The 27,333-nt window shown below is 32.7% G+C and overlaps 1 protein-coding gene across 1 annotated transcript in view; it reads left to right on the top strand.

Moving 5' to 3' along the window:
- The first annotated feature begins 766 nt into the window (after positions 1–766).
- Wdr24 (WD repeat domain 24) overlaps positions 767–27,333 on the top strand; it is a 54,229-nt gene continuing 27,662 nt past the window's right edge. Inside the window, exons 1-5 of the mRNA XM_089636396.1 lie at positions 767–1,067; positions 2,761–2,877; positions 8,162–8,277; positions 10,371–10,477; positions 18,167–18,380. Of these exons, the coding sequence (XP_089492522.1) occupies positions 971–1,067; positions 2,761–2,877; positions 8,162–8,277; positions 10,371–10,477; positions 18,167–18,380 (651 nt within the window). The 5' untranslated portion in view covers positions 767–970. The remainder of the gene's footprint in view (positions 1,068–2,760; positions 2,878–8,161; positions 8,278–10,370; positions 10,478–18,166; positions 18,381–27,333) is intronic.

Below are 27,333 nucleotides of genomic sequence, written 5' to 3'. Positions count from 1 at the left end.
AATTAACAATGCGACAATATTTTCCCTGATGATGCCAACCTGACAAAAAGCTTTTTTGAATAAATACGTCATTTGCTCCAAGGTTTATAAATAAATAATTTAATACAATTCAAAACAATCATAAATGATACCTTGGTTTTGTAGTAAGATTCAATAAATAATTTCCTTGACATTAATAATTTTTCTAATATTGAAAGACCAATATGGCCTCCATAGTGGAAGGGTAAGGCTCTCAACTTGCAAGCTGGAGGTTGCTGGTTCAAATACCTGTGTCGGAAGTAAATTTTATTTGATTAATTTTTGTTATTTCACAAATCACTCATTTAAAATAATATATAGTATATTTGAGGCACGTCCCAGAGTGGAAGATCAGTATGGCCCAGAATAGAAACATTGCTTGAAATAGCTTTGGCCATGTTTGGTAACCGGATCTGAATAGCCAGATACTTCCCCACCTTCTCGTCGTCCCCATCACCTTCCCCTCCTTACTACATTCAGCCTTACAACATACCCATTGGGAATGCCATAGTCTCACTGGCCCCAGACGGTTTGGAGCAATTGGGACTCTAGTGAGGTTTCACATTTAAAAAAAATCCATAATATTAGTGAGTGCATGAAAGGAGGACCTCAGAAATCACAATCAAATTAATGAATTATGCTGATATTATTATTCTCGCCAATCTAAGTAGGTACCTACTTTGCGAACACCCAGTTTCGTCTAACTTCACTTCTGTTATCAATTTGACAGTTTGAGGTTATAAACGAAATAGGGCTTCCAACTGTCGGATTTATTTATTGACATCTAGTTGGAATTTGTGCATTTATTTCCAATTTATTGAATGTATTGTTAATTATGTGTACAATTAATACTAATTATCTGTGATTATCTCAGGAAATACGTACTAATTACAGAAGACAGTTCTGGTGTTTTCAAATAGTTAAATAGTTTTTTTAGTGGAGAGTTGTTGGGATGTCTTCCAGTACTATTTTCGTGTCCCAGGAAGGTCCTGCTAATGCACTAGCCCTCAATAAAGACTGCTCACAGGTTGTTATAGCCGGTAGAAATGGTAAATATTCCGTTTTCATCATTCCAACCATACCCTTTAATTTATTCAATTAAGTTGGCTTTCTTTTTTCTCGTGCCTTTCAGAGAATCTCTGCTATGTAACGTGTAACAAGTGATATTTTCTTACTGACTGGTTTAACGACCACGCAATTTCGACATATTGCTTATATTTAAGCACTTAATATATCTAACAAATATTTAACCTTGTCTTGATTATCAAACTAAGTCATTAAATATGCTGTTCATCTTTTTGTTTCTTTCTTACTAAGCCAGTAACATGTAGCCATATTATATAAACCATGTTTCGCAAAATTTGAACACAATAATTGTTTTTTTTTTTAATTAAATTGAATAACATTATTATTGTTATCAAAAAGTGTCAGAATCCAGTGTGTTTATATGTATAGTAGGGTGTATCGATTTTTAACTTTTTTTTTGTTTTCGAATTCCAAGTTGAAAAAAAGTTGCTACTAGGTACCACAACTTACCACAAAAAATTTTGGATTTTTAAAAAAATGTTTAGATCTCCCGCACAAGGCTCAAAGTTTTAATTTTTTTCAAAAAAATTTCAAATTTTTTTAAAATTTAAAAAAATAAAATCGTAACTTTTGTGTTTATTCCAAGTTAAAAAACAGTAATATTAGGGAATAAAAATAAAGAGGTAGTTTAAACTTTAAAAAAACATGGTTTTTATATGTACACAAAATTACAAAATTTCATCAAAATTAACAAACTTTAGGGCTTGTGCGGGAGACCTAAAATCCATTTTTTTATATAAAAAAAATCGTTTCTTACTTATTTTTATGCCCTAATATTACTGTTTTTTAACTTGGAATAAACACAAAAGTAACGATTTTATTTTTTTAAATTAAAAAAAAATTGATATTTTTTGAAAAAAGTTAAAACTTTAGGCCTTGTGCGGGAGACCTAAACATTTTTTTAAAAATCCAAAACTTTTTGTGGTAAGTTGTGGTACCTAGTAGCAACTTTTTTTCAACTTGGAAATTGAAAACAAAAAAAAAAGTTAAAAATCGATACACCCTAATGTATAGTATACCTCACAAAATTTCAGTCATTTTGCACATATCAAATGAAGCATGTTTTAAGTTCAAATTCCCTATGAGGAGAAAGCGAGAGTTCTATCAAGTACAATAATATTTATTTCTTCAATAATTGCAAAATCACATTGTGGCGTCATTTTTCTTTAAATTAAATAAATAACTTTGTAAAATCATTATTTAATCAAAAAAGATCGACTTGTTTCAAAATCAATGATTTCTTTGTCAGGATAAACATATAATATTAGTTTTCGAAGTTGAAGGTTTCTTACAATGTAATTTCCATCATGAGATACGGAGCTTCGACATGTCCAATTTAATATATTTTGTTTATGCTTTGACCCTTCAAGAGTGTTCTAGGCCATTATTTCAAATTATAGAGAGAGGGAAGGCGAATTTATGCAGTAATTTTATTTAAATGAGCAAATTTTATAATTATACATGGAATATTGGAGTTCATTTTCATATAAAAAATAAGACCGCAACATAAATTGTTCCATGTATTTTGTGTGATCGAAGCCAGGTTGAAAGTACTACTTTGACAAACTGTCAATAGGGGTGCTTTATTTTAATTATTATTTTTTTCATTATATTACATTATGTATTAATATGTGCTTGTTTTCTTCTTTCTTTCAGTTTTTAAAGTATTTTCAATTGAAAATGACGAATTCAGCGAAGTATGCAATCTCCGTGTCGGAAAAAACTTGAATCTCAACTTCTCTTCAATAGATGTCGCATGGAGCAGTATAGAAGGTAAATTATTATTATGTTTCACCTAATTTCGATTACCTTAGGAACATAAATAAAGTATTATAAGTAGGTATTAACTTACTTTTACAACCTACTTTGATAGCAAAATTTTGGCTTTGTAAAATTATTAGCAAACAACTTGTTTCCAAAACAACATGATATATGAATAGTGCACAACTGCTAACCCTGTACACATTGAAAGTTCACCTAACTCTTGATTTTGGCAGCCACCTCTGATCTGGAGTCCCTAAATGTGAAAAAAACTCTTGACTGAAAAATAATCAGTCTGTGTGATATAATGTAGATTCCCATGTCTTCACGAACGTGCAATCTTAAGAACGTAGATTCAGATAAGAGTGTTCTACTGGTATTTCAATAGAAGTGCTCCGGCACTGGTCCGAAGCCAGGAGACACGCCAAATGTACTTTTTGTTGTTTCGTATCGCACAGGAATTCCATACCTGGGGATATTTGAAGTAAAAAAGTATGTGTTATTTTGTAGTCCGATGATATTTTTTTTCAATTAAAAGCAAAAAAATATATGTTTCTATCACACATATCACACTGATACACGCGCTACGGGATCACATGTTACTCACTATCTCTCCTCTGTTACCGTGGTGAGTGCATATCACGTGACCCGCTAGGCTGTACCAAACTACTCAGTTGCAACGTGTGATATATATGAAAATATATATTTTTTTTAATTACAAAAAAATATCAACAGACAGCAAAATTACATCCACATTTTTACTCCAAATATGCTCTGGAATCGCTGGTTAAAATCCTTTTGGTACACCTGTAGGTGACAGGAATGTACAGTAAAAATATTTCATTGTCATGTTATTGACAGATTTAGGAAATGTTAACCCTTCAGGTTAATTTTTAGCTTTTTGGGAAAAACTCATATGGTCTCACAGAAATGTTGTATCTTCCTTACTTTTGCAGTTAGAAATATGTTAGAAATAAAAACACCAGCTTTAATGAAATATACCCCTTATTGTACACCTTTATGAAACCAAAGGTACCGACCGCAAATCGAAAAAAAATTGTGAATTTGTGAGAGACTTTGTGAATTTTTTACTCATTATTTTTATATGAAATGACAAAAAATGAGTTGACCATAACATTTTTAATACATTTGTCTAATAAAATAAGTGTTTTTTTATACATATTTTCGTTATCAGGTATTTTAGTTTACAAAACGTTAAGTGAGCAATTTTTTTTTTAAATTTTATGTTTGCAATCAAAATTTTAATATTTCAAAATTTGATGTTTATTTGCAATAATAAAATATGAGAGCGTATTTTATCACCTTTCAAAAACAGTTTTTACTTTTCGAATATTTCAGAAATATTTCATTTATTTGGATTTAATTGCAAAATGGAAATACTTCGACCGTCTGACAGAATGTGGCGGAGGTCAGAAGAGTTAAATTTAGAAAAATATTGAAAGTATATAATGTGTAAAAGAATAAGAAAACAGTACATTTTTTCACCCTTTTTACCCTAATTTTTTTATATGGTGTGCCAAATACTCCATAGAGTGTAATCTAAAAATTTAAGGAAAAATTACGATTTTTGGAAAATTATAAAAATATATAATTTTTGGTAAGACGGTAAATAAAAAGATGTAGTTATGTCAAGAAATATAAACTTGCATATTCTAATCTTTATAATTTTTTAACGTGTGGTATTTTAGAAAGCAGTCGCCAAAATGCATATGTGTCTTGTTAGGACACGTGTCACAGTGCTCATTGGTTTCCCGTCTGTTACCTTTTCGAGCCGACCACACAGTTCCTCTTGGGACCTTTTCTCAAAATATGGAGTTTTCCATTGAGCCTGGTCTCTGATGGAGTGGAAGCAAATGATCTACTTCGAGGCTTTTTGTACTCACCCACTAATTGATCTACTAAAATTTTGATATATTTCAAAAGGACCAATGGTTTTTCGTTATTATTTGTTTTCTATAAATTTTCTTAAGAAGCAATACGACTATTCATACTGATCAACACGATCAACCCCTCTCATGGATTTAGCATAATCGATGATAATGTTTGGTTTATTCTTAATTACTATCTATCGAAGTTTCATCGGAAAGGTCACTTTGCACTTTGAAAACAAACTCGTCTTCACTACCACTAAATTTAAAATTCTCCTCCATATTTATTTGGCAGTAAAAATTATTAAAATAAAATGAATGCGTAGTTATTGTTATGAATGAAAAACAGAGCAAATATCACAACCTATCGCCAGTGGGCACTGTATACAACTGAATAGATCATGCGCATACCTGTGAAAGGACCCTTTTATTTTTTAAACAATAAAAAATTTTCCCTTTTGTTTGTGTCGCCGCTGCGGCGCCATCGGAGTTGTTAGAATGTTTTCTGTTCTTTTAAACATATGACTAAAAAGAAGACAATTAGTCTATATAAAAAGAAATAATATAATGTGAAAACGCAAGACAGTACTACTAGCAATGCATAAAGAATATGTTTCATTTCATAAAGTCTTCAATTTCCTTATGATCTTTTCTCGTTAGCCATTCAGTGACGTTTTTGTTAAAGGAATATATATTATTAGTTATAGCTGTGGTCTGTAGTGGCAGTTTGTTGTATGCGTGAGGCAATATATAATATATATATATGGTGTCTTTGAGCAAAGGTTATTGTATATTTCGGTACCAAAAGTCTCTCTCGTGGTTTTACTCTTGTGTCATTTACTATTGGTGATATGCATAATACTTGTGTATTTTTAACAACATCCTGTATTTGATTTGATTTTGCCTCAGTTGCATTCATTCAACTATCCAAAACAATAATGACACCTCTCAGTATCTGATTTCATCCATTACGAATGTTATTGTTTGTTTTAACGTTTGAAATGATGTCACTAGCGCTGCAATCTATGAATGTTATGCACGCACCGACGTATTCGTAATAATAACATGAATCCTGTAATATCAGCTTTGTATTTAATTTATCAACACAATAATGTAAATCATACCTCCATATTATTTTCAAATTCAGGTCATAGTCTAAATTCATGTAAAATTGCATCATCTGTTTGTACGGTTGACATCCATGTTGATAAATTGATATAATATTATCTTATTTGGTACAAATAGATTGAATGCATGAATTACGAATGTTTTCTTAATGCTTTTAAAATCAAACTTAAATGCTGAACTGCCGTTTTCCTACCTTTTTTATACGAATACCTCCCAACCGTCTGGAGCCAGTGAGACTATGGCATCCCCAATTGGTGTATGTTGTGAGGCTGAAGGTTGTTGGGAGGGGAAGGAGATGGTGAAGAGGAAGGTGGGGGAGTAACTGGCTATTAAGATCTGGTCACCAAACACGGCTAAAACCATTTCAAGCAATGTTTGAAATCTGAATGGTGATCTTACACCAGGGCGATACTGAGAGTATATTCCAATCTGGAACGTGCTGCCATTATAGTATATATTATTTTTAATTAATAAATTGTGAAATAACACAATTTAATCAAATAAAATTTACTTGCGCACTCTGCGATTTGTTCATTGCGGACAAAGAGAGGGAGGAGGGGAAGAATATGTGAAAGAGGAAGACTGAAAGTACCTAGGTATTTAAATCTTGTGATCAAACGTGGCTAAAGCCATTTCAAGTAACATTTGGATTATGAATGGTAGTCTTTCAGATTATACTGAGAATATCTGCCATTCTGAAATGTGTCGCAAATATACTAGTAGTTCTGGTAACAGTTAGTAGACCCAGTGTACAAAAGTGTATGTTTCTAATTTTCCCTCAATTAATATATCAACCAAGATTTCTTCTGAAATCATAAGATCAGTAAGCAGGTACTCAAATACCTACCTATTTAATAGGCCACTTGCATCATATTTTTTAATTCTTTTTTCCGGTTAAGGAAAATATTCTAAGACATTCTATATTATTATTATTTTTTTAATCGTGTTTTTGAAACCCTGGGGATTTTTTGAAAATTTCAATCCGAAAAATCAGACCTTTTTTTATAAACCGGAAAGACGGGACATAATTTTATAGGTGAGAAAAAACAATTATTACATAGCCGAAAATCATTTTAAAAAAAAGAACGTTTTCCACACGAATGACACAACAGAATAACGAGGCATACCAAAAATATTACATCTCATAAATATTTTTTTCCTTGATCCATCTTATTGATCATAAATCATTATAATGTACAACGTCTATTTATATTAATAAATCCAATGTAATATACTTGTACTTGTAAATTATAATAATAATAAGAATATTATAAAATTTGATTTTGATAAAATCAGCACCATAACCATTATACCTCTAAAACATGTACCGACATCTAATTTTTTTAAATTTTTTATTCTTTATATTGGCTTTCACCCATTAAGAGTGATCTTGGCCATACATTACAACATTTTTCTTATTAATAAATACAACAAATTACAGGATAAAATTGACATGTACGGGGTTCTCTTCACATCTGTCAAAAATTCCAACCAAATGAAAAGTTCGCAGAGAACAAACAATAAATCTAGTGAACGAATTCAAAAATTCGCCTGAAATCAAAGTGATGCCATATAAAAAAATTAAATCAGTGTGGAATTTTACAAAATTAATACGAACATTTTCAGTAGACGGGACATTTTCATGTAGTGACGACACGAGCCCAAATAATGGATTTATTTATTTAAAAATAAAAATAAATGTACATTTCTACAAAATTTTACTAACATTTTCGTAATCTTAGTAAAAAGATCTATCCACACGATTTTTTCCAAGTCGTTATGAAATCCATGCAAGTGGCCTATTATAAAGTGTATAATATTTTATGTAACATTTTTTAAATTTCAAATAAAGAATTATACAATTCGTCCAAAGAAAGGTCACTATCTATACTATATAATATATGACAATTCTTTTTTCAAACTTTTTTCAGGCAGGTAGGTACCATAATTTTTTTTTTATTTGCCATTTTAAAGTCCAAATAAACATGACAATTTCACATTTGAAAAAAGTTCTTTACTGAAAAACGGCCACCATCTTGAAACAGAAACGGAACATACAAAGTAAAACAGGACTTTGCTTCACTCGGTCAATTATTATTTATATTTTAAATGTGAAATAATTATTTTTTAAATAAACATTATTTATTTGCGCACACCGGGATAAATTTACAAGATGTGATAAAAATGAATGTCTATCTTGCCTAAATTTACTTTTTTTTAACCGATTTAAAATGATTTTGTATATTGCGTGAATGATAATTTATTTAACTTCATTACAGAAAACACCTTGGCCACGGCCGCAACTAACGGAGCTGTGGTGGTCTGGAACCTCGGGAGATCAGGGAGATCCAAACAGGAGCATGTCTTTTTTGACCACAAGAGAACTGTAAATAAAGTAAGTCAAATAGAAGTGAAACCCGCTTATAAGTTATAATTTCCCCCATAAAAGGTTTTAATTTATATTTCCAATAGAAGTGAAACCCGCTTATAAGTTATAATTTAACACATAAAAGGTTTTAATTTATATTTCCAATAGAAGTGAAACCTGCTTATAAGTTATAATTTCCCACTTTTTTGGGAAAACAAAAGCCACCCACAAGGGTTTTCATGTTTTTTCATGGTCCCTTGAAGATAGGACTTAAAAATGGCCTAATTTACCCCCTCGTAAGTTTTTCCCATGTCAGGTTTTTTTTCGGACCCTCGGAAAACCTGATAAAAGAGTTTACTGTAATACCATAATTCTACTAAATGGAACCGTACCTACAATATTTTTAACAAATTCAAAAACACCTTCATTGTGCAAAATAACTAAGTTCAAAGGTTATAGCTTATAGGTACATCCTATTTCTTTCAGCTAACCCAATTAACTTAGGGCAGACCTTTCAAAAATCACGAGATATTTTAATGGGGTATTTTCACTGTTTTTTTATACTCGAAAAAAATTAGGATGATGAAGGTATTTTTATTTTAATGAATAAATTTTCTATAACGATTTGAATGTGCTATTTTCTATTTACCACCAAAAAGACATTTTCATTTTCAATTAACAGAATCAGAAAAATAAACGTTAAATCTTCCACACATTTTTAACGGTATTTATAAGTTTGTGGAAATTCCTCATTGTAGTATTTGTAAAGCTGAAAGTATTTATTAATCCTTCCAGCTAAGTTTTTCGGTTTTGGGAACGAACGGCTATTACGCGTAAAGTCAATTTGTTCGCTTTAGGGAACAGCTCAAATGGTCTCATAGAAATCGTTGTATCTGTCGTTGTTATACTGTCATGGTGAGAAATACGATCTAAACGGTGTTAGAAAGAGAAAACAACACGCTTTATGTTCAAATCTAGAAGTTAACTACAGAATAATTAAAATGTACACCTCTATGAAACCAAAGGTTACGACTGCCTTTAAGAAAAATTTATACTTCGTGAATTTTTTATTAATTATCTTTATGTGAAAAAGTGAGATAGCAGTAATTTTTATGATACATTTTTCTAATAAATTTTGAATGTCTTTTTTCGTTATCAGTACTTTTAGTTGAGTGAAACGAAAAAATGTAAGGTGAGCCATTTTAAAAAAAAATTTATGTGAGCATTAAAAATTTTTATTTAAAAACTTGTGTGTTTATTTCTAATAATACAATTTAAGAAAGTATTTCATCACCTTTCCAAAACAGTTATTAGTTTCCAGATACACGCAGAAATATTTCATTTTTTTGGATTTTGTCAAATTTGTCTCAGGATCATTGCCTTTCAAAAACAAACATTGGCAACTTTAGAGAAGATCAGAAATTTACTGTTTTTTTGTCAAGAAAGTCAAACATTCTTGGGTTACGAATAACCTGACATTATTTAAAAATCTCTTGATTGATGTATGATGTAGGAAGCCATCCGAGGAATTGACCACACTACGCCTGGGTGGAACCCAAACGCGATGTAAACTCAGCCACCGACCGGTCGATTGAACATATTAAACTTGAAAAATTATTTGTCAAAAATTTAAACCAAAGAAATACAACTTTCAAATATAGATTTATTAATTAATTTATTAAAATTAAGTTCTTTTGGTAGTTACCTACTTAATCGCTTGACTGAATTATTCCCACAATATGTTCCAATTTTGAAAATGACACTTAAATTCAAAGCAAATCCAAGTTTTAGAGTTCATTGAATCGGAGTTATAGACAGAATCAAAACCGAGATTATATTTTTAATAGTGTATATTTTTTTGGAAATCATGTCATCCCCATTCCACGACTGCTCTTGTGTTTAAATTATCTTTTTCATCGAATGCATTGAATCCTAAATGATGAAATCATCATATTATATTGTTTCAAAGATATGTACACAGATTAAAATGCAATAAATGTAATAAATGGTTGGCACACTGATAACATTTTGTTTTTAATGTGGGCATTTAATTTAGATTAATCTTTCGGATGATTTTATTCTTTATGCATGTGTTATTAATGAAATGTGATTGATTTTAGGTTAGTTTCCACTTGACGGAGCCATATTTACTGATCTCCGGCTCTCAGGATGGGATGATGAAATGCTTTGATCTGCGCATGAAAGAAGTCGCCAGAACATTCTTTAGGTAGGTAAAATATTAAAACAATTTAACCCTTGGAATGCCATCGAATCCGTAGCGGATTTGCTAGGAACTTGCCTCAATTTTATGGTATTTTCAACCTTATAAAATGCTCCTAGCTTACTAAAATATATTTTATTCGCTTGGCAAGAAAATAATGTATGTTAATATTATTCTAGCATGTCGTTTCGTCACTTGCAAATATTGATTTTTATCTGTGAAAATGCGTATCGCTAAATTCTAAACCAAAAAGTTAGTACTGTATTTATTTACAGGATATCCTAAAATTACTTATTTTTTTGTGAAGAACACTTATTTAGCTGGAAAATATAATGAAACTCAAAAATATTTTCATATTTCTTTATTATATTGAAGTCATCTGAAGTCCCCGGCGTTGTCCGGGCTTTATGCAGAGTTTTTCGAAATCTCATGTAGACGGTTACCTTCATCTTGTTTTGAAGGTAAATTGTGCAAAACTTCATCAACCATGAAATAAAACTGAAGATTTGTATAAAAATCAAATCCACACCGGTGCCCGCCACAGACACTCTTCTTTATATAAATAGATTTTTTTAACGTTACAGAGAAAAAACATTTCTCTGAATATAAATAACTATCCTAGGGAAACTACATTGTATATATGTATTGATTTGATTTGTATAAATACACTAGCTGCTGTGGGTCAGTCTGTCGGTGCAGATAGAGAAACAATGGCACGTGTTGCTTTTACATCCAACAGATGGCGCTCTTTTTAATGTTGCTGTATGGAGGGTATATTTAACGAAAGGAACATTATCTGCTAAGACGGTACAGTTAACTAACTAACTTCAACTTCGATGGCCTCCATGGTCGAGGGGTAAGGCTTTCGACTAGCAATCTGAAGGACACGGGTTTATCCCGGCGAGCGCAAACAAATTTTACTTGATTAATTTATGTTATTTCATAATTCATTCATCTCTAAATAGTATAAATTAAAGTCGCTATTTGTGCGCTTAGTTCTTCTAAACTACGCAATTGATTTTGATAAAGTTTTCACTATCATTTAGAAAATTTCTTTCGAAGGTTGATGTATATAATACATGCATATTATATTTTTATAAACAAGAGAAAAGTCGACCAACGTCGGGTACATGTCAGCTAGTTTAAAATAATATATAGTATAATTGCAAAACATTGCAAAGTGGAAGATACTCCCATTATCTCCCTGGTGTAAGACCACCATTCAGAATTGAATCGTTGCTTGAAATGGCTTTAGCCGTGTTTGGTGACCAGATCTGAATAGCCAGTTACTACCCTACCTTCCTCTTTCCCATCTCCTTCCCCACACAGCTGCACAACATACCCCAATTGGGGATGCCATAGTCTCACTGGCTCCAGATGGTTGGGAGCAGTTGGGACTCTTGTGCTGTATTAACATTAAAAGAAAAAAAAAATAACCAACACTCCGTTTCACCGCAGGGGTAGGCAGAGGGAACGGACCGCCAAACAACTGTCTTTGCACACAATCCTTGCCTCATTGCCACATTCATACATACCTACTCTTCTATTATTCTGACTCTCAACATGGCCTGACTCAAGTACATATTTGGTTCACTTGATTATGCCATGTCTTCCCTGACTTCTTCCGCCGTTCACATTTGCATGACATGTTCTCCTTATACTCCTTTCTTCATTCATTCGCTCTACATGCCCTAATCATCTGGGCGTCCCTTTCTTAATCTTACTGATTACGCTTACATCAGCCTTGTATTCTTTGCAGATCTCCACATGTCTCACACTATCGTACATAGTTTTACCACACATACGCCTCAGGGATCTCTTTTCTACAGCATTCAGTCTACTTTCATCCTTCCTCTGTCAGTTCCATGCCTCACTGCCATACATCGGCACTCCATTGTGGACTGATAGCTAAGATAATTACAAAAATATCATTTTGCAAAAACAAGTAAGCTTTACGAAAATAGAGACAGCCAGCGTACTGCAGGCGATTGGCATTTTCCCCTGGCACTCCAAGGGTTAATTTAATCTATTTAAGATAAGCCACATGTATCTGCTTTTTACGAGCAAAAATTGAGAAAATTCTTTCCTCTTTTAAAATTTTTTAACATTTATAAGCCTTTCCACCTTCCCCTTCTCCTAACCCCTCCCCATTCCTTCAGCTTCACAACATACCCCAATTGGGGAAGCCATAGTCCTACTGGCTTTACACATTTGGGAGTAATTAGGACTCGGTAGACGGTGTTTTCTGATTTCTTTTTTCTTTCGAGATCACTCTCGTATTGGTAGCACTGTTTTAACGGACGATTTGAGATATGTAATCAATGGTATCCGACATAAGTAAAGAATGGTAAGTGATGCAAGATGGTGGATGGCCAACACATAATATGTTCTGTGTCATCACAATTAATGGATGAAGTGATTGCAAACATTATAAATTCTGTCGATTCTTTTGACAGTGTAGCAGATCCTACATTTACTGCTGAAAACAATAACTCGAACTGTTCAAGTAAGATTTTGGTGCCTTTCTAACCTGTTTCATGTGAAGCATATTAAGTGTTTTCAATTAACACGTTTTACACGCTACAACTTGATCGATTTAAAAGGCTTTTTATTCGTATCTACATGCACATGCCATTGTTTACCTGAAAATGTTGTTATTTCCTGGCATGTCATATTATCAATCGATATTACATCTTTTGTGATTCACAAGGTTCCAGATGATTAATCGCGGATGAAACATTATCTCGTTTTTGAACTAACATTAATTTCACTTTCTAAATACTTACCATGTATTTTGCACTGCTATTTTTTTTCCTTTATTGCATTTATTAGATTTGGAACATATAAATGTGTTAAATACCATAAATTGGTTTGTGTGTTTATGTAAACCAGGGGTCTCCAAACTACGGCCCGCGGGCCGTATCCGGCCCGCCAGTGTCTTCCATCCGGCCCGCGACATCTTATGACCAGTGTCATCAAGGACCCGCGACAGCTAATGGCTAAGACCTTGCTCAGAAGGGGCGAAAACTCCGCAAATTTTTTCGTGCGAATAAATAAATATGCTCGTTGGCGAGGTACTTGGCACCAATACATTGCGTCCACAAGTATCGCGCGAATATATCGAGAGGATTTTTTTGAAAAAATTTATTTGATTCGCAATGATATCAAGGTCTGAGAAACGAGTATCAAAAATTATCTTCAAAGCAACGTTATCTAAAGCTATATTTTCATCCCTGAAAATTCTATTGTCTACCCCCCCCCCCCCCTCCCTAGGACAGAAAATATGGGTGTCTAGAAATTAAAACGGTTATGGCCCTCTGAACTCACTGGAGTAGTCAATGAGGCCCTCCGGCAGAAAAGTTTGGAGACCCCTGATGTAAACGATGGTAACCAACATTTTTTTTCCCATTTTTCAATTTCAATTATTTTGTTTACTGCAATGAACATAACTTTTTATTGTCATATAGTAAAAGTTTAATAAAAAATAAAAACAACCCTTATTTTTTTACGAATTATGTTATTTTTGTCAGTTAACATGGTCTACACCCGAGCAGTTCAAATCTTCATCCTCCCATTTGGCATGATGCAATAATTCTGTTGTCATAATAAAATGATATACTACTTTGGAAATGAATCATATTTTCAATTAAGACGCACCCATGAGACCTACAATAATATTGTCCCATTGTCAATCAATAACCTACCAGGCAACATTCAATAATTATTTCATCATAAAGGGAAAATATTGCATTTACAAAGGCTGCGGACTAAACCTTTTTAGTTTTCCTTCCCACATGACATTGAAATTAGGCACTATTTTATTATTGTGGAGCTCCACAACGGAGTGCTGGTACCTACCTTGATGTATGGAAGTGAGGCATGGAACTGGCAAAGAAAGGATGAAAGTAGATTAAATGCTGTTGAAATGAGATCCTTGAGGCGCATGTGTGGTAAAACCATGTTTGATCGTGTGAGGAATGTGGAGATCCGCAAAGAGTGCAAGGCTGATGTAAGCGTAATGAGTAAGATCAAGAAAGGGACGCTTAGATGGTTTGGGCATGTAGAGCGAATGAGCGAAGATAGGAGTGTAAGGAGGATATATGATGCAAATGCGAATGGTAGCAGAAGTCGGGGACACCCGAGGAAGACATGATACATGAATCAGATACTCGAGTCGGGCCATGTCAAGAGTCAGAATAATAGAAGAGTATGTATGAGACGATGTATGAATGTGAATGAGGCAAGAAGTGTGTGCCAAGACCGAGTTGTTTGGCGGTCCGTCCTCTCTGCCTACCCCTGCGGAGAAACGGCGTGATGGTTAGTTAGTTAGTTAGTTAAAGGAAAGGGGGGGGGACCAATTTTAAAAAACAACTTTTTTATTGAATTAATAACCGAACTCCAACCAGGTTTTGCTTATCTTATGCTTCATCAGGACTATTATATTAACTCCAAGCTAAGCGAAACCTAGTTGGTTGTCAGTTATTAATTCAATAAAAAAGTTGTATATTACAAAGTTTTTTTTTGTCTTTAATATAAATATTTACTGTGTATATACTCTAATACACATAATTACTTAGAACAATTCTTCATTTCAATTAAATTACAATAGAAGATTACTAAGAAAAACTTACCGTAAATTAAAAATGCATTTAAATAGCAATTTTGTTCAAATTTTTGCGGTCATAGTTTGCCACTATCTTAAATATTGATAGAAATATTATTTATTATCTGTAACATTTGACAGTTACTACCAAATGTAACGGAATTGGAACAAAAAGCTTTAAATAATTTATAATAATGGATTTTTTTTATTAACTGTGTCCCTGTGTGGGATAGGAGGCCCTTGGAGACCAGTTTGAGAGGTCAAAGGGTCTCCCCAAACTAGCCTCTCTCAATCTGGTATGCCATGCAGCCGGTGGGCGGGCAAATCCTGAACACACTTCACCCGATGAACTTGGCACCCCTGCTAAGTCACCAAACGTAACGAACCACTTGAGATGACCTATGGCAGAAGTGTTGGTTATCGAATAAATGGTTCCCGGGGCGGCGGTACACAAACCCGCCTTCCAATTGTTTGCTATTTAAATGCATTATTTTCCCTTTCCTGTAATTTGAATATAACGATAATTAAGTTGAATCGAAGTGTTGTTTTGGTAATTATGCGTATTTAAGAGTGTGTCTAATTGGTTAACATTTATAAGCGCCCTTGTGGTTATTTTCTCATGACAACAAGGCTATCAAGATAATCCAACCATTATTATTATTTTATTTTTATTTTTTATTATACATCTTTATTTATTCTATTACATGGGTGATATTTTTTTTTTTTTTTTATTTATTTAGAAAAAAAGTAAATATTCACAAGAGATAAAAATATATTACATTTCATATCAGACATCACTTTTTTTTGTTTACCCAATTTGTAGAGAAATATTCTCGGGTCAAACTGGGGAGCTAGTCTATGTGCTTATATATATAGATAATAATATGTTCAGTTACAAAAATGGAAAAAAAATATTTTCAAAAATACTGTAAAATACCTCAAAATATTGTACAATAAGAAAATTACAAATAATTATAGAAACAGAATATCAACAAAAATCAAAGAAAAATCAACAAAAATATAAGAAACAGAATGTATCTGAAAATCATCGATAAAAGTAAGTAAAAATACAACGAAAGTTTTTTTTTAAATTTAAAATAATTTTTCTCACTTTTTATTGTGTCCGGTAAATCGTTAAATAACTTTGGGCCTATATATTCATGATGGTGTTGTGCAGCTGTCGTATTGCATCTAGGTACATACATGTTCCCAGATGTTCTAGGTCTTATACTTCGCGTTGAGGACCTTTCAGAATCTTTAAAAACTTTTAAAATAGCATTTCTTTGAAATTGTTTTGAAATCGGTAGGACCTTAAATTTTTCAAAAAGTTCGTTGGTTGGAAAAATTCTTGGTTTTTTAATAATAACTTTGATTATCATTTTTTGTGTTGTTACTATCGAATACAGATTATTCTTATAGATACCTCCCCATGTGATTATTCCGTACTGCAACACTGACTGTACAAGAGCAAAGTAAACCATTTTAATATTTGAAAGATTTAGGATATTTCTTAATTGTATAAAAATGTAAGTAAGTTTTCTAATTCTTTTTACACAATATATTGAGCTATTATGTTTTTGGCATAAAGTTGCAAAACACAGATTCTCCTAAAGATTTCATCCGAACTGCTTGTAATCGGTAGTTTTAGAATAATCTTTATAATTAGTTTCTGAGCTTTACAAATCAGATCAATGGCGGCGTCGTTTGCTCTTCCCCGGGCTATAATATCATACTTGATCAAATATTGACGTAGTGCATAGTAAATTGTTTTGTGTTGATTAAATTTTAAAAAGAATATACACGGTATCCGGAAACTCGTAGTACAAGGGGGAAACTGGAGAATCTACACCACATGGGGAACCCAAAAAAACATAAAGTTTTTTGATTTGAGCATTTTCACAAAAAAAAAAATATATATTTTTCAGCTATTTTAGGGTTAAAGTTTTTTCTGGTGTTTAGGGTTGAACAACAGATGTTTTAACCCTGCAGAGCAGAAATATTTTATGATTACACCGGGTTAAATGAAGGGTGATTTCAAAATAATGCTTCAAATCCGAGTTTCTTCATTTGTTTTACTTTCAAATAGTTTTAATTAGTTGGGTACTTTGATCTTCAGTAATAATTTTTAAGAATTTGATTAAAAAAAAAAAAAAAAAAAAAAAAAAAAATCAACTTCAAACTCGATTTACTCGATAACGAAAGCTCAAATCAAAAAAAAATATACTACAAAATCGACTCCAAATGTGATGTAGATTCACCAGTTTCCCGCTTGTACTACGAGTTTCCGGACACCCTGTATAGTAATATTTATTTTCAACACGTTACAATATTACACATAAGAAATAATACAAGAAAGAGAATAGTCCCAATAAACTACTTTGTAGTAGTTTGTCAAAGGGTGCTTTTCACGTTGAAAAGAAAAACATTTTAAATAACAATCACGTGGAGGTCAACTTTCATAGTATCAACATCAATAAAAACTATGTACACATGCATAAGAGGTATAGCCTAAAGAGATATGTACTATAAAAATATACATGCAGTTAGAAATAGTTTAGTGATAATATTCTAATACAAACTTTTTCTTTCGGCGAGCCAAGTCTTTAACATAAGATTTGGTTTTACATTTGTACATTTTTTAATTTCAGCAGGTAACATATTTAAGCAATTACGTATCATGTTGCCCAGTGTTCTTTGCCCATATTTGTTTAAATGCTTAGGTACAATTAGTCCTTCAGTTGACGTAAAACGATTATTGTAAATGTGGTTCAGTCAATTTATGTATACAAGGATATTTATTTAGAGATTCTGATAAAGAAAGGGACCTTTAATTACCCATTTAGAATGTTTTTTGGGCCCTTTCTCGCCGCAACTTATTATTTACATCGCATTTCTAAAAGAGATAGTCACATTGCTAAAAATAGTAGGTGAAAATAATATTATTATATTTTCCAAGAATGTGATCTATGAGCGGGTACTATTTTTTATCGAACGGAATCTTAAGGCCGTTGGGGGGGAGGGGAAGGTGAACTCCCCTAAACCCCCCTCTTATATTGTATACATAATATGTAGTAATTTACCTTAAATTCTAGCAACACAGAATCAGTACGTGACGTCCAGTTTAGTCCCCACGCACAGCACACCTTCGCCGCAGTGTCTGAAAATGGAAACGTCCAGCTGTGGGACGTCCGGAGGGCAGAGAAGTGCTTCCACCAGTTCACTGCTCACTCGGGCCCAGTGTTTGCCTGCGATTGGCATCCCGAGTGCCACTGGCTTGCCACGGCGTCTAGGGATAAAACTATCAAAGTAGGTTTTTTTTATTTATTATTAATGTTTTATTTAGTATAGAAAACATTATATTATGACATTTTTTTAACATTTTTCAACAATTTTCTCATTTTAGAATAGTCAAATTTACATGTTCAGAAAATGATAAGGGTGCTGACACACTACGCTATACACATCAAAGCATTTTTTATAACACCGTATTGTGCATAAGTTTTAAAAATGGCTCACCTTCGTTTTTTTCCAATAACAACTGAACTAAAATAACTGATAACGAAAAAAAAACATATTTGAATAGTCAAATGTACTATAAACATTAATAAAAATTACATTGTCACATCACTTTTTGTCGTTTTATACAAAAACAATTAATAAAAATTTCATAAATTTATCTCAAATTGCGGTTGGAACCTTTGTCTAGGTTTACATGTTAATCAATCTGTGGTTAGCTTCTATATTTAAAAATGTAATATATCGTATTTTTTCTCTCTAAAACCGTTTAGATCATATTTTTCACCATATTTATTTAATAATTTTCGGGAAATCGACAGTTTACATTTATTTCAGTTTATACATAAGTATTATATAGCCAAAATAAAACCAATTATAGATTTCCTCCTAATATAAGTCATTTAAATTTGTAAGAAAGGAATATGAAATCAAAAATTTAAACAAAACAAAAAAATTATATAAAAAGAAAAATTTAGAAAAAGAAACATTTATCATAATATATAAGGGAGACAAAACAATTTCCATGAGACCATATTAGCTGTTCAAAAAAGCGAATAAATAGACTCTACAGGTACTAGCTGTTGGTTCGCTAAACCAAACAAATAGACTCTATGGGTACTAGCTGTTGGTTCGTTAAACCAAACAAATAGACTCTACGGGTACTAGCTGTTGGTTCGCTAAACCAAACAAATAGACTCTATGGGTACTGGCTGTTGGTTCGTTAAACCAAACAAATAGACTCTACGGGTACTAGCTGTTGGTTCGCTAAACCAAACAAATAGACTATGGGTACTAGCTGTTGGTTCGCTAAACCAAACAAATAGACTCTATGGGTACTAGCTGTTGGTTCGCTAAACCAAACAAATAGACTCTATGGGTACTAGCTGTTGGTTCGCTAAACCAAACAAATAGACTCTACGGGTACTAGCTGTTGGTTCGCTAAACCAAACAAATAAACTCTGCGGGTACTAGCTGTTGGTTCGCTAAACCAAACAAATAGACTCTACGGGTACTAGCTGTTGGTTCGCTAAACCAAACAAATAAACTCTGCGGGTACTAGCTGTTGGTTCGCTAAACCAAACAAATAGACTCTACGGGTACTAGCTGTTGGTTCGCTAAACCAAACAAATAGACTCTACGGGTACTAGCTGTTGGTTCGCTAAACCAAACAAATAGACTCTACGGGTACTAGCTGTTGGTTCGCTAAACCAAACAAATAAACTCTGCGGGTACTAGCTGTTGGTTCGCTAAACCAAACAAATAGACTCTACGGGTACTAGCTGTTGGTTCGCTAAACCAAACAAATAGACTCTACGGGTACTAGCTGTTGGTTCGCTAAACCAAACAAATAGACTCTACGGGTACTAGCTGTTGGTTCGCTAAACCAAACAAATAGACTCTACGGGTACTAGCTGTTGGTTCGCTAAACCAAACAAATAGACTCTACGGGTACTAGCTGTTGGTTCGCTAAACCAAACAAATAAACTCTGCGGGTACTAGCTGTTGGTTCGCTAAACCAAACAAATAGACTCTGCGGGTACTAGCTGTTGGTTCACCGAACATATTAGCCTAAAGGGTCAAAAGAGTTTTGTAAGTGATTTGTATTTCTTCCTCTGTAATTTTTTTACATCAGAGGAATAATTTAATTACATCTGTTTGCATTTAATCAAATAAGTTCAGATTTATAACGTTTTATGTGCCATTGAGGGCGTAACTGTATAGATATTATGGATATAAAAAAAATTATATATAATTCATTGTTATTTTATCTAAGAGCAAAACCTTGAAGAAAACAAATCTTTATTACCACTCGAGCATTATTTGCATATTCTTATTTATCCTCAAAAACCTTGTTAATTTGCACATTTCTCTAACAGCTGATAAAATTGTCTGACACTTATTAAATTATTATTAACAGCTGATTTGATTCCGCCTTTACGACAGCCTTATCAGCCAAATAGTAAAAATATCTAAAATATCAGTACATACATATCAAGGTCACAGTGCTTTGTCGAGTTGCTTGTCTGCCACAGAATGGAAAATGTCTAGGAGCGTAATGTGATCCATACCGGTATATCGCATATACGAAAACGTATATCGCCAGTTTGCATCAATTTTAACAGAAGTAAGGAATATGTACACCAACTTTATTCCTTCTTGATCTGTGATTATTTTTTTCTTGTTTCTAGTTAAGGTTATGACATATAATTTTAAAGGGGACATTTTTGAATGTATTTGCACCGATAGTGCATATGGAAAGTTTTTCAAACTATTTAGTTTGGAATACACGTCCGCAGTCCCCTTTTACTCGAAAATTCACGAAGATACTGAGTGCGTAGTGACGTTTATCAATTCCGTTTAAATAGTTTCATGATTCAAATTTTTTTTTTTTTTTCCCACTTTAGCGTCCTAACAAAAACCAAATTATTACTAAATTTAATTCCGTCTTACTCATAATCACTGTACAATTATTATATGGTGTATAAGGTCAGTATAGTGGAAAATGTTACTCACAATTGCATCGTTACTCATAATGCCCGAATTTCTTGAAGTTTTTTTCATATACCGATCTGTGGCATAGTGAAAATGTAAAAAAGAAGTAATACCCATTTGCAGCATTATCGAAATATTGATTTATCAAAGCAAATACTTACCCAAATTACCCAAAATCGAACTGGCCAGATTTCGACGTAAATAAAAACAGACCACATCAATGACAATAATCAAGACAATCTGAAGATATGTGAACTTAGCAACAAGATGCGATATGCGAAAATGACTGTGTTTTTGAGGTTTGGAACAAAGTGATGCCAGTGTAAAAAAAATCTGGCGTGAATATTATTAAGAGTAACGATTTTAACCCAAGCAGAATACGGCCCTCTTCCTCGTATAGCTGCAGCGGTGTGTTAGGGAATCTTTATAATTAAGACTAATGTTTGATTCATCCAGTACACCACTATACAAGCAAAGGTTACTTTAGCTTCACCTCTTTCTTCATCACAAATCAAAGGTTTCGCAACTCTTTTCTTTCCGCCTTTATCAAGGTGGCAATATAGGTCACATTGTACTTTTCTAACATCATATTAATATGAATTTAGTAAAAACAAAATGGTCAGAATTTCTTTTGGTTCTTTTTTATTGGTGCAAGGCAGAGCTTTACATCCTCTATGGACTGCAAATAAGAATAAAATATTAATATGGATTTCTAAATATTTTATTTTTAGTCACAATTGTACAAACTTAATATGTTTTTTATTGGGTTGGAGACAGTCGAGTTCACAAATAATATAGATAAAGATAATTTAATATTTGAGATTGTAATAATATTTCTATAGTAACCGTTTATTACAAGATAAGTTTTTGACAATGACATGAATTTTGTAATAAATGTGTATTATATAGTAACGCAATGGAATTTTTATATTTTAATTGGGTTTTTTAATATCGGTACCCATATACTGTTTTTGCAATCGAGTATAGTTAAAAAGCCTTCGCAAAGTTATCCGTGTTGTCTTCCCGCTGTACACCGGCTGACAGTATTTTCGTAATAACTTACTTATTTTTTGCAAAATTATGTTTTTTCTAAATTGTACCGTCTTACCAGATAATGTATAAACATATCTATCTTAAAGCGATGCACTACGTCGTGTAATATTTTGAATCGAGCCGCCATAAATAACACTCCTTACGTAGATGGTGATAAGGCTTAAATTCCCGCTTAACACCATCTGCCTGTTTTGATTTATGCAAGAAAAAAACAGGGCCAAAAAGTGCCTTTTATTTTATTTTGTGGATGTTCAGGCATAAATATTTAATTTTTTTCTGATCATTTTATAAATAACTTAATTTGCCACATTATACAATAAAACCATAACCGATAATGGGTTCGTAAGTAGGAAATTTTGAACTTTAAAGCAGTTTTCATAGGCCTTATAAATTATTTTTTTCTTGGCTTGTAAAAAGACTTATGTAAAAAATACTCGATTATTTCAAAGGCCAAGATGTATTATACTCGCGGTATTTATTTAAAGCATATTATGAAACATTTCTAGGCCACCAAATTTTCAAACCAAAAACACATGATTTTGCATTACTAAGTAGTGCATCGCCTTAATTATTTTCTCAGGAAGGTTACTTATGTTCAGAGAAATGTTTTCTTTTTCTTTCTAATGTCATAAAAAAAATAGTATCTGTAATGAGGACATATGAAAATACTATTGTATTTTCCAGCTAAATACGCGTTCTTTGACATTTTGACATTAACACAAAATTTTGTGTCGTGTTTTTTCACAGATAAAGTAAATATATTTGCAAGTGACGACACGAAGAGCTAGAATAATATAAAGATACATTATTTCCTTGCCAAACGAATAAAATATATTTAAGTGTGCTAGGAGCAATTTTCAAGGTTTAAAATACCATAAAATCGAGGCAAATGTGGTGCCTAGCTACTAGCAAATCCATGGTGGATTCGCCGGCACACGACAGCTACAAATATCAGAAATCCACGGTGGATTTCTGGCACGCTAGAGGTTAATTCAAGTCCAACTTTAGATAAGTAACAATATTATTATTAATATTATATTGTTCATTTTGAGGGCTTACCACTCGGAAACATAGTTACAATATTATTATATTATATAACCAACAAGTTAACAAAATTGCTACCACGGGTTATCAGATTCCCAAGAGGAAGACTTTAACTACACACAAAGTGCACCCATAATAGTTTATGCAACCTCCAAAAGTTCTCTTTGAAAATTAGAGATCTTCCGTTTAAATCTAGCACTTGGAGCAAGTGTGTACATACTATAGACGTAAATGTAGATTTATTTAAAATATACAACTTTCATTATTTGATTTATGATTCTCGCTTATCAAAATTGTGTGCATATTCCACTATGCAACAGAACATCAACATAATATTATTATTAAACATTTGATTAGACAACTCGCACCAGTGATAAATGTCAATAATGTAGTGTTTACCTATAGGCTGGTGATAGGACCTTTGGCGTTTGAGCACGATATCCAGATCAACCAGCTCCCAATATCAGTTTCCTTCGGTGCAAGTTGGATCAAACCGGTTTGGTATCAGATCTGTCCTTGCATCCAGCTCTGTAACCGATGGGTCAATGGACCACTCACAAATACATCTCACCCCTCCGTTGTACAATTACAGACAACCGGAAATGATAGAAGTATTAATCTTTTTTGCATTACTATTTAACAATTTCTTTTCGGCTTGCAAATTAAATATTATTGAAAACATTACCTTCACTTTTTCAATAATTTTTTTTTCTCTCATTATCGAATAATACAGGCAACAAAAAATTATAGAAATGTATATCTTTTATGTTATGGGCAGTCATTTCTATTTGGCCTTGCATATTATTTTTCATTAGGAAACTTGATATTTTTTTAAATTATTTGTTATCTCTTAATTTAAGAGTGTTAATTTCTCTGACCTTCTGAATTTTTAAACAAGAATATGATACTTTTGGTTGATTAAATGGTCAAAGTTTAAAAAATAATGTCAGTTAAATAGTTTTTAAAATTAAAAAGACAAGAATACACACCTTATTGTACATAAAGAAATTCAAGCATATTGTATTCATTATTTTCATAAACCACCAACCTAGTTTAATTATTAATTTTTGGCTTTCCAATATCCATACCTATACATATTATTTTTTGTTAGCATTTTAAGAAAATTGATATAAAAATTATAAAATTACTGGGCGTGGCGACAATATGTGCTGTGATCTGCTAGCCAGGCTATATTAGAAAAATATGCGACCGTCGGAACAATTTACGGAGCGCCGTAACTACGCGGCTGTCATCTGTCAAAGTGACAGATCCTATACAAAGAAATGATATTCCGCAGCAGTCCCCCAATTGATCTGAGGAAGATTATAGCTTAGTGTGTCAGCCAAATATACAATATGTACATGTCACGCCCTATTTATGCGCACATAAAATAGCGTAATGTGTCTAAGGCTTTCTAAAATAATGTTTTAGTTAATACTAAGAAGTAACGATTTACTTTTATTGATACCACAAAAAATTACATTCTATTCTCTACCTACTCTAATTTATATGCAAAAAAATGTCTAGACATTTGCGAATAAAAAAATTTACACATAAGCCTTTTCGATAAACAGGAAATGATAAAACAACATATTTTTATTATTTATCAGAATGTTAATTTCTTCGACCTTCTTACTACAGTATTAGATATCACTTATGAAGGTCTTTGATTTATCAAATAAAAGTGATCTCCACTAATTTCTGATATTTTAGTTTGATTCTAATATTTCTTGGACACAACCAGCTGGTTGCTGAACGGAACGGCTGCACGGTCCTCTTCATTCAAAACTTAAATTTGAATTTGAGACCAAAAAACTTTTTTTTTAACAAAAGGTATTGTAAATATCTAGTACAAACTGACGTGTACCCGGTGTTGCTTGACTTTTCTCTACTTCTTATAAATATAATGTGCATGTATTATATATATAAACCTTCCGGAAGAAATTCTCTAGATGATAGTGAAAACCCTATTAAAATCTGTTGCGTAGTTTAGTAGAACTAAGCGCATAAACTGACAGACACTAAGAGTGACTTTATTTTATACTATTTATAGATGGACATGTGCTACTTTATTTATTTGTATTTTAAATTATAAAATGTAGGCCATTAAAGAAGTCGATTTTTCGTGATTTTAGAGGCAACTTTGTAATTTTTTTGTGAAAAAGGCCGCTCCACCAGTTTTGGAAAAGCTGAAAACGCCAATCCGCATACAAACTCGCACTGCGGCTCGCGTTTTTACTTAATTCTATTTCAGTATACCATGAAATAGAATTAAAGTAAAACACCAGCCGCAGTGCGTGTTTGTACGCAGTTTGGCATACTCACCTATTCCAAAACCGCTGCGTTTAATAGCAATGCGTGCTAAACCTAAGGACTGGTTCTTTCACAGAACTTAAAATTCATGTTCTGTAAAAGTTCTATTAAAGTTCTGTTATTATTTTATCGTGGGCCAGTTGTTTAAGAAAACCTGAATAGGACTTTCACAGAACTTGAAATTTGATGAGTTATTCAAACTCTGTGCAACAGCCCGTCCTAAGTGTTGAAAGGCTGCTCAAAAACTGAAAAAATTATCTTTTTGACCGATGACACCTCCTCTATAATTCTTTCATCCGATATCACTCTTATCTGTGACCTATATATTTTTTTTTATCTCGGACCATTTCTATTCTTTCTCTGTGCGAAATAAATCCTACCTACTTTATTTATCTCAGCTATTTTTAACAAAATAAATTACACAAACACATATGCGCTAAAAACGAGTTTTAGTTTACCTTATCAAATACTTGGTAGGTACACAAAACATTATGTAGCAATCTCCATAAAGTAGGTAGTTACGTTTTTTTAAAATTAAATCTACATGCTTATAACTGGTTTCAGTCTGGTGCATCAATAAGGTTATTATGATGATCTATTTGTGAAATTATTGTCAACATTGTTTAATGTTATCTCAGAAACTTATCAAAGAATTTATCCGAGTTGCACATTTGAATTCTGGTTTGTTAATTTCTGAATACTTCTCATTTTTTTGTGTATTTTTTACAAAGGCTCTCGTAGACATGCAACTATTTATGGCAATTTCTTGCCGGCATGGTATCACCGTCAAGAACTCCGTATTTTCAGGCAAGATTGTCTTGTATTGTCTATTCTTGTCCTCACCGATATTACGACAATATTGTCAGGCCAAATTTATTTCCTTCTCGCACCGTTACTTGACTACTACCAAAACATTTCGAACACGATTAAACGGAACACTGCTCAACAAATAAGGTCAGTCCACCCTACGGGAGCTGATTTTGGTATTTAAAATGTAAATGTTCGTTTGTTCAAAATCCTAAATCTCCAAAAGTTCTTCAGAGAGATGTGCACATCTTCGGATCTACCGGATCTGCCCTGATGATGGACACTGCAACGCTGTCCGAAACGTCGGCTAAAGAAGGAGTTAGCGCAACACGGCATAACACCCCAAAAACAAACAACAAAAATGTGTGTTTTTTTTATATACTGTAGGGAATAAGAAGTAACAATAATTTATGCGGAATATTCCTTTTTTCCGCGGGCAATATTTAGCGGATCGCTGCACTGCCGAGAGCTGGCCATTTTAATTTTATTCTGGATCTAACCGCCTTCGTTGACAGTTCGTTTGTTTCTTATTCCCTAATCCTTCTGATGAATTTACGTTGATTCGTGTGTAAATTTATATGAACAATAAAGTTCGATTTATTTCAATCGTAATTCTCATTTATAATTTGGAGTCAAATCAATTATCGGCACCGATTTCTGAAGGTAAGCAGCAATGCTACCAGCCATAATACCTATATTATATAGATATCACCGGTGACAGGTAAAAACCAGACGCGGCCCGTGACTGTAATTACCAGCAGTGCATTTCACTTTTAAAATGTACCTAGTCTGTAATTTAGGTGGAGCAAATTAATGAATGGTAACACCTACTGCAATTCATTCTATCTTCTTAGTTATATTTGTAAAATAACTGATTAAATAATACAAAATTATCTTGAAAATAAAGGACACTCAATTCATTGTTGAAAATATAGCGAAACCGTTTGATTTCACCGCGAACGAGTTCCAATGTGTTAATGTTGTTGCGTTAACATTGAACATTAGTATTTCTAAGCGAATCCATTCCAAACGC

Source organism: Hesperophylax consimilis, chromosome 10 (assembly GCF_061612785.1).
Source record: "Hesperophylax consimilis isolate HC1 chromosome 10, BYU_Hcon_1.0, whole genome shotgun sequence".
Classification (NCBI taxonomy): domain Eukaryota; kingdom Metazoa; phylum Arthropoda; class Insecta; order Trichoptera; family Limnephilidae; genus Hesperophylax; species Hesperophylax consimilis.
Note: the sequence above shows the minus strand (reverse complement) of the source record. Positions and strands in the feature narration are given on the sequence as shown.